The sequence below is a fragment of the Lampetra fluviatilis genome, chromosome 65 (assembly GCF_964198595.1).
Source record: "Lampetra fluviatilis chromosome 65, kcLamFluv1.1, whole genome shotgun sequence".
In the NCBI taxonomy this organism is placed as follows: Eukaryota; Metazoa; Chordata; class Hyperoartia; order Petromyzontiformes; family Petromyzontidae; genus Lampetra; species Lampetra fluviatilis.
Window position 1 is genome coordinate 6,141,783 of NC_136339.1, and position 7,941 is coordinate 6,149,723.

General features: G+C 51.6%; 1 protein-coding gene across 1 annotated transcript in view; it reads left to right on the top strand.

Moving 5' to 3' along the window:
* Positions 1-7,941, top strand: part of LOC144952044 (pleckstrin homology-like domain family B member 2) — a 72,602-nt gene that overhangs the window by 52,673 nt on the left and 11,988 nt on the right. Inside the window, 3 exon segments of the mRNA XM_078882435.1 lie at positions 555-647; positions 3,241-3,414; positions 5,238-5,390. Coding sequence (XP_078738561.1) covers positions 555-647; positions 3,241-3,414; positions 5,238-5,390 — 420 coding nt within the window.

A 7,941-nucleotide genomic window follows, 5' to 3' on the forward strand; every position in this document is an offset into this window, starting at 1 on the left:
TCATCGCCATTAATATCGTTGTCATCAACAACACCAACATCATCATCAACATCATCATCAACATCATCACCAACATCATCGCCATTAATATCGTTGTCATCAACAACACCAACATCATCATCAACATCAACGTCATCATCAACATCATCACCAACATCATCACCAACATCATCACCAACATCAACCTTTGACTGTGTATGTGTGTCTGTGTGTGTCTGTGTGGTGGGGAGCGGTAGTGCAGCAGTTAGCTCACTGATCTAAAAACCCGGTGGCCCAAGTACGATTCCCGCTCACGGCCAACACCAGTGACGATTATCTGAACCGGTTCACTGGATCTCCCCTAGGTCGACTCAGCCTCAAATGAGTACTTGGCACGGTGTGTAAACATCACCGCCGGGGAGACAAAGGCGGCCGGGCGTGGTGCTGGCCACCCACCCCCTCGTGTGCCACAGTGCCGCCCTTCACCAGTGCTGCCGCTCGCTAACAGCACTTGCCGCCACAGTCTGTTAAGGCTACACGGCCGGGGGGGATCTTTGTCTTTGTGCCGCCCGTAGGAGAGAGAGGAGCTGTCGCTGGTGGAGGTGGAGTTGGCGGAGATGATGGGAAACGTCGACGTCGGAGCCGCCCTGTCTCCTACCCTCAGAGAGGTGACCGCAGTGGTGCCCCGTGTTGACTTTCTCTCCCCCCCTACCCCCCCCTACCCACCCCCCCCCCCCCCCCGTGCCCCAAACCACCGTTCCGTTAACCGCGCTCTGTCAGATTCGGGGGGCGGCGGGGCGGAGGAAGGAACGAAAAACACCAACAAAAACTTAGCCGTAAATTCAAGGTGCTTCAGAACAATGTTAACACTTACATGGGGCTTGTCGTTTTTTAATGGGAAAAGAGCGGCTAATACCAGAGGTGGGACAAAGTCATTGTTATGCAAGTCCAAGTCGAGTCGCAAGTCATCAAATTCATGACTCGAGTCTGACTCGAGTCATGAATTTGATGCACCCTATATTCCCCATTTTTGGGGAGGGGAATATCGCCCACCCCCGCCCGCCCCTCCCCAACCCACCGCTACTTTTCAGAGTCTTAACGGTTCCTGGGCTTTGTAGGGACCAACCGCTGGAGGGGGGGGTGCCCTAGGGCCAAGATTGCAGAGAACGACTGAGATTAGATGATGTGAGGCACCCTGGATCTGTCTGGAGGGGGGGTTAGGGGCGGCTGTTCGACCCCTCTCCCGTGTTTCCGGACGTGCCTGCAAGTCGCGGGGTTGTGTGGTGCGGTGGAGTCGTCCCGTTCACCGCCGCATCTATCGGGAGCAACGCGCAAAGCTGCTCGGCGTTCGTGTTGTTGAAGAGAGATGGGCGTAGCAGCAGCAGCGCCGTTGTTTTTAAAGACGTTGTACTGTGCCCACCACGGAGAACTGTAGAGACACGACCACCGCCACCCTGCGATAGCCGGAGCCAAACTGAGGCCGCAAGCTCCCCTCCCGCCGCATGGCCTTGTGGGAGAGCCTCGGTACGTCTGCCGAGCTCTAGACGTGCCGATGAAGTTGTTTTATTCTTTTTCTTCCGATTCCGTTCCGATGACGTACACGTACAGGTACGTCATCGGAGCTGATTGTATCGTAGCGGGTTGTATGTCATCGGAGCGGATTGTACGTATGTGTACATAGATAGAAATAAGAGAAACTGATCAACGTACAAGGTGCATGTTCTGCGTTATAATGCTGCGTTCCGCGTTATAACGGCGCTCGTTGGCGCTCGTGCCACGTTATAACAGGGGCCGCGTTCCACGTTATAACAGTCCCCTCCCCCCGCGAGAGCTGCTGGTCCTTCCTCTGGCGGTGGCGTGAGCGGGTAATTGCAGGTGCTACACCTTTTCCCTTTTGCCCCCGGTATTTTGAGGATGCGCTGTTGTCACTTTGCCCCCTCACCTCTACCTCTTTGCAACTTTCTCTCCCTGCCCCGTGTGTGTCTCTCTTCCTTTCTCCCTTCCTTCCTTCCTTCCTCCCCGCCCTTCATTTACAGGAACCCCTAACTCTACCCGAACCCTCACTCAACATCATTAACACTCCATCTGACTTCCCCTCCACACTCACACTAACATCATCGTCATCATCGTCGTCATTATCGTCTTCGTCATCATCATCATCTGCTCAAACCGCCCGTAACCTACGCCAGGTATGGTTTGCTGCTAATATGATAATTCACAGTCACAGCTTCTGCCTGTTCAAATGGGTGGAAAATCCACATTCCTATGGCAGTGGTCAGTTCATCTGTAAGATGACCACTATTGCTGTCTGAGAAAGTAGTGCCTAGGGTTATGACAAAGTCCGACACCGCTGTAATTAATGAGCATGCCTCCCCTTATCAAGGAGAGTGGACGAATTTTATTTGAATCGTAGTCCTAATTTCGTTGACAAGCTGCTTGCGGACAGCGTTGTCAAGGAAATTACATCACTTCCTGTGGCATTGCAAGAGTGGCATTACTTACTGTGGCATCGTGGCAGTGACATCACTTCCTGCGGCGCCATTGGGAATGGCTTCACATCCTGTGTGGCGTCGTAGCTTCTAAATTCGGTCCGAAATAAAGCATGACTTCCGATCGTCCGAAACTTCGTATCTAGGCCACGTTTTCAGATGTTTTCGGATTAAACCAAAAATCGGGAACTCATCCAAACTTCCTGATTAAAATGAACGGTTACCCGCGCCTCAACGCGACCGAATTGCATGAATGAAATAGCGAAACCGCCCCATGCCTTTGACCTTGTAAACATGACTGACAACGTGCATGTGTTTAAATTTGGCATGGAATTATTAACCTTCCACCCCTGCCCCCTACCCCTAATTGTTTGACTAATCTTTATGATTCGGAGTCACGATTCAATACAAAGAACTTTACATATGTTAACAAAAATTGTCTTGTTTGGACCGTCAGTCTCGTTCGGTCTGTCTTCATTCCTAGTCTCTCTTTTACATGAAGTTTTCTGTCTTGTTTGGTACAATTTGGTTAGTAGCCTCATTTGTCTACACTTTGACCCTTTGTGCCATCTCACCTGCAGTGTAAATCATTCGTACTCTCCACCTCATTCCTATTGTGCCATACCACTTTGGTTGCGCTAACGATCGATCGCTCACGTGCTCAACCCGGCTCCCATTATTAACCTGACCTTTCCGGCTTTAGCGAGCACGTCGCTAACGTTGGGGGGTGGAGGCGCTTGGTTAACCCCTCCCACGTGCCCTCTCTCTTCAGGAGTACTTCACCCTCAGCCAAATCAATCAGCTGTACGTGGGAACGGAGCCTGGGTCAGGCCACGCCCACCCCACCCAAGCCCCTCCCACTCATTCTTCGGCCGTCATGGAAACCGCCCGCTCTGCTGTCAATCTCTCCCAGGCTTCCCCTCCTGACATCCCTCTCGCTGAAGAGGTTTGTCCTCTGCTCCCTTTCTTTGTGTGTACAAGACACTCATACGCATCCATCTAGCGATCAATGTTTGAAAAGCATGAAAAGCAGGAAACAAACTAAAGAGTGAAGGTCAGTTTAAAGAGATGCGATTTCAAAGCGGACTTAAATATATCTACCGACTGCGACTCCCTGATTTCAAGTGGCACGGCGTTCCATAGCTTGGGTGCCACGCTAACAAAAGCACGATCGCCAAAAGGGCACAACCTAGACCTGGGAGTGCTGAGCAGTTGGAGATCGGTAGTTTATATAGTTTAAACACGCAATTTAATAAATACACGATTTAAGAACATATTGGGGCAGGCCATATTAACCAGAGCAGTTGCTTTGACACCTCTTTCGTGTTTTTCAATAATTTCCTGCTTAATTTTAACACTACAGAGACCCCTCTACTTACAAACATTCGACTTACAAACTTTCAGCCATACGAACGAACCTGTCCGTATGTCCAGTTGCCTGTTCCGACCGAGAGTCGTAAATTCAACCGCTGTGCAATAGATCGCGGCGGTGGCATCTACATCTACAGGGAGATTATACAACTTTTAAAGCCATTCCCCATTTAGTGTACATGCCGTAGAAAGTGTTTGAAATCATCAGCAGTAAAGTTGGACTTACGAAAAAATCGACTTACTATGATGGCGACGCACTCTAATAAATTATGCTATTTGATCTTCATATTCCTTGAAGGCCCCGTTTAGAAACGTGCGTTTAGATTATTTGGCTGCGATAAATTTACACATGATAAGCAATATTGACCTGACCTGTGATCAGGTCACTTCTGAAAAATACATAGCAGCTTAGTGGGCCCTGACCTGGTAACAAATAAAATAGTTTATCATTTTAGTTTGGTTGATGTATTGTGCATTCTCCAACTATTATTCACTCAAACTCTGAAACGTCTTCTATGCATTCCCCTTTGGGGCCTGTGCTCTTCACGAATGCGTAGAGTTCGTGGGAGGCCACAAGTATTTCCTAGGCCCCCTGCCCTGTTTGAGTCACTTCTCTGGGCTCAGATGTCTAGGCAAGAGGGGAGGGCGGGCAAAGGCAGACTTTTCGAGGCCTAGTTATTCAACCTTAGCATTACAATGATTCCTCTCGTTTACGAAGATAAGCCTCACTGAGTCTCGTGCGGTGGGGGGCAAAGTGTGGGTGCTCTTTCCTCTTAAAAAAAAAAACATCTGCCCGCGTGGAAGAGTAGTTCGTGGCGTGAGCGAATAATAATCATAATAATTGCAGGGCAGCACCTTTAGCATTCTCACCGCCAGAACGCGACTTTATCTTCCGCGCCTAAACTCTCTTTATTCTGCCTGCTTACGTGTTGTTTATTCTGCCTGCTTACGTGTTGTTTATTCTGCCTGCTTACGTGTTCTTCTCTTGTTTCCTCTCCTTTTGTGTCCCTTATGCACCCACGACAAAACAACACTGAGCACGGCACTTTTTTTGCCAAATCCCTGTGAACGCACACGCTGCACCACGCACGCTGCACCACATACACATTGTATCTACACATACACACCGCGCTATACACACACTCACACACCATTCAAACATAACCTATACACATTCACTATACACACACACTGCACTACACACCCCACACGACACACACACACCCTATACACACGCACACATGACACACCACACACCCCACACACACCTCACACACCCCACCCCACACACCCCCACACACACACACACCCCACGACACACACACCCCCCACACCCTCACACACACACCCCACGACACACACTCACACGCCACACACCCCTCAAACACCCACACACAGCCACGTGACTGTGCGCTGGCCCTGTGCCCCCCGCTGGGCTCCGAGCGGTGGTACAGCGATTGCGTCGCTGGGTTTGGACCCCCCAGAACCATCCCCCCGCCGCCCCCGCTCCCCGCTAAGCAGCGCGGGGGATCGAGGGGGGCGGCTGATCAGGTGACTCAATTCGGGGGGGGGGCGGGGGAGGGCTGAGGAGGGGTGGGGGGGGGCAGGGCAAGGGAGAGCATCAGTCTCGTCCGGAGGCCGCATTGACGGTCTGAACCAGAAGGTCGGCTCAGTCCAACATCCCTCCCAGGGGGTCAACTTAGTCTATCATCCTTCAATGGGCCTTACCTGGTTGCCCGACTCCTCGGCTCTCAGCTGTAAACTCAAAGTGGCCCCGTACTTGCCCATCGCACTTATTGGCTGCCCCTGACATCGGCTCGGTTCAGCCACGTACGGACATTCCGAACTGAGCGTCAATTCAGCATCAGGCCACAAGAAGGGAAGACTTTAGTCTCATCCAAGGTGTCGTTTGCGACCGGGCAGTCAGGCCCACCTATCACGGAGGTACTCGAGCGAAAGAGTAAACGCTTATTATTAAATCTTTCCCGTTCCGATGATACATACGTGTGCGTACGCGTACATCATCACTTTCTCTTGTGTGTGTATGGATACACTGTATGTATGTATACATGTGTAATGGGTTCAACTGAGTCGCAGACGTCAACTTTGGAGGCAACACATTTATTCAGTTCCCCTTAACAGAATAACAACCTAAGGTGGTGACCACACAGCTAACTACACTATTCACAACGTAACTGGTCTAGTTAGCCTGGTGGTGACCACCGGGCTAACTACACTAGTCACAACGTAACCGCTACTACGGACCGGGACCAACGACTTCGGCCCAGGTCTATGTGTAGGAGACTCGTAGATGAAGGTTTCTTCCAGGATGAACAACAACCCTGGTCCCTCTCGGGACCCGGCTTCTCTTCTCTCCGGCGTGGCCAGTCCCCGCCCTTTGCCACGCCCACCTTCCAGAATCCTCGGGAAGGATCTGGGTCCCAATCACGTGACCCCCCCTAGCCCCCTCTGTCAACTTAACCAGTCACGTGTCTTCCCGGGTCAACCAGAGTGCCATGGCCTCACGCAACTTCATCCTTCGGTCGGCACCCACACACCCTGTCCTGAAGGGTCGGCACTGCACTTAAGGCCTGGTGCCATCCAGCGCAGTTATTCACTGCACGCCCTGCCCCTCTAGGGCCGGTACTGCACCCACAGCATGGTGACATCCAGCGATGTCACTACACATGTGTACAATCCGCTCCGATGACGTACGTGTACATGATCGGAATGGAATCGGAATAACAACTACAATAAAATAACTTCATCGGCACGTCTTCAGGTCGGTAGACGTACCGACGTTCCCCCACAAGGCCATGCGGCGGGAGGGGAGGAGTGCGGCCCCAGTTTGTCGCCGGCTATCGTAGAGTGGCGGCGGTGGTCGTGTCGCTATGGTTCTGCGCGGTGAGTACAGTACAATGTCTTTAAAAACAACAGCGCGACTAGGCTGAACCTGCTCGCACGTTCCGCGAGAGATTCGGCGGTAAACGGGACGACCCAACCACCACCCTGCAACTTCCAGACGTCTTGGAACACGAGTCTCCGGCTAATGGGTTCGGTTTAGCTTGATTTTTTCTTGTTCACGGCTTTTGCTCAACCGAGCCAGCCCAACACCGTGCTTAACTTGAGCCGGTAATGAGCCCTGGGTGTCAGAATCAGAATCTGGAGGAGGAATCCGATGAGCTATGAAGCTCTTTTGGCACAGATGTCCAGTAAGGGGCACCGGAGTGTGAACATTGCCACAACGAACACGACGCAACAACGCCATGGAGCCCAGCCGTCGCTAGGACAATGGTGACTAGGCTGTGAGTGGTGGCAATCGAGCGGAGTACAGCCTGTTCTCCTCTAATGTGGCGGTAGTAGTCGTTAAGTTCCTATGGAACAATCGCGTCATGTGGAACAATCACGTTATAATGAATAATATTGAGGTAAAGCACGGTCCGCGATAACGCGTGAGATCCGTAACACAGGCTGAGCAAGGACCAAGGCGTGCGTGGGTAGCGTCTAGAAGCATCCAGCAGCATCGCAATGCCTCGTGTGATGATGATGCTAGGCCGAGGCAGCCATTAAAACCGCTTATTACTACTCATGCGACGTAGTTCCTTTCGCTAGATCACGTTATATATCCAATTGGCATCCGCGTTATGAAAAAAATTGTGCCTCCTAATGCAACATTCGTCGCGTTACATCCCAATTCACGTTGTAAAAACAATTCGCCGCGTTACGCAGGAGAACAGACTGCATACATGCTGATGTGGTGTCTACGTTGTGGAGTCGACGTTGAGTTGTCGCATGCAGCGTCTTTGTCGCTGACTTCGCGTCCGGAGTTTCAACCACGGCCTGCCCAGCTCTCACCATGCACCACCTCTTCTCCCTTCCCAGAATGCACCCCCGAACGCATGGCTTTCACGACTTCCTGTCGAGTACTGGAAAGTGGGGAAATTGTGCCTCGGGAGAGGCTTTGAGTTTGGTGTACGACACTGGCATGAAGGGCATTCTCCAATGTTTTTTCCATCTTCCTGCCTGTCTATTGCTTGGGTCGGGCTGCCTCGCAAAGGATAAACGGACGATAATATCGTCTCGGTTTCAAGGCCTCCTTCAC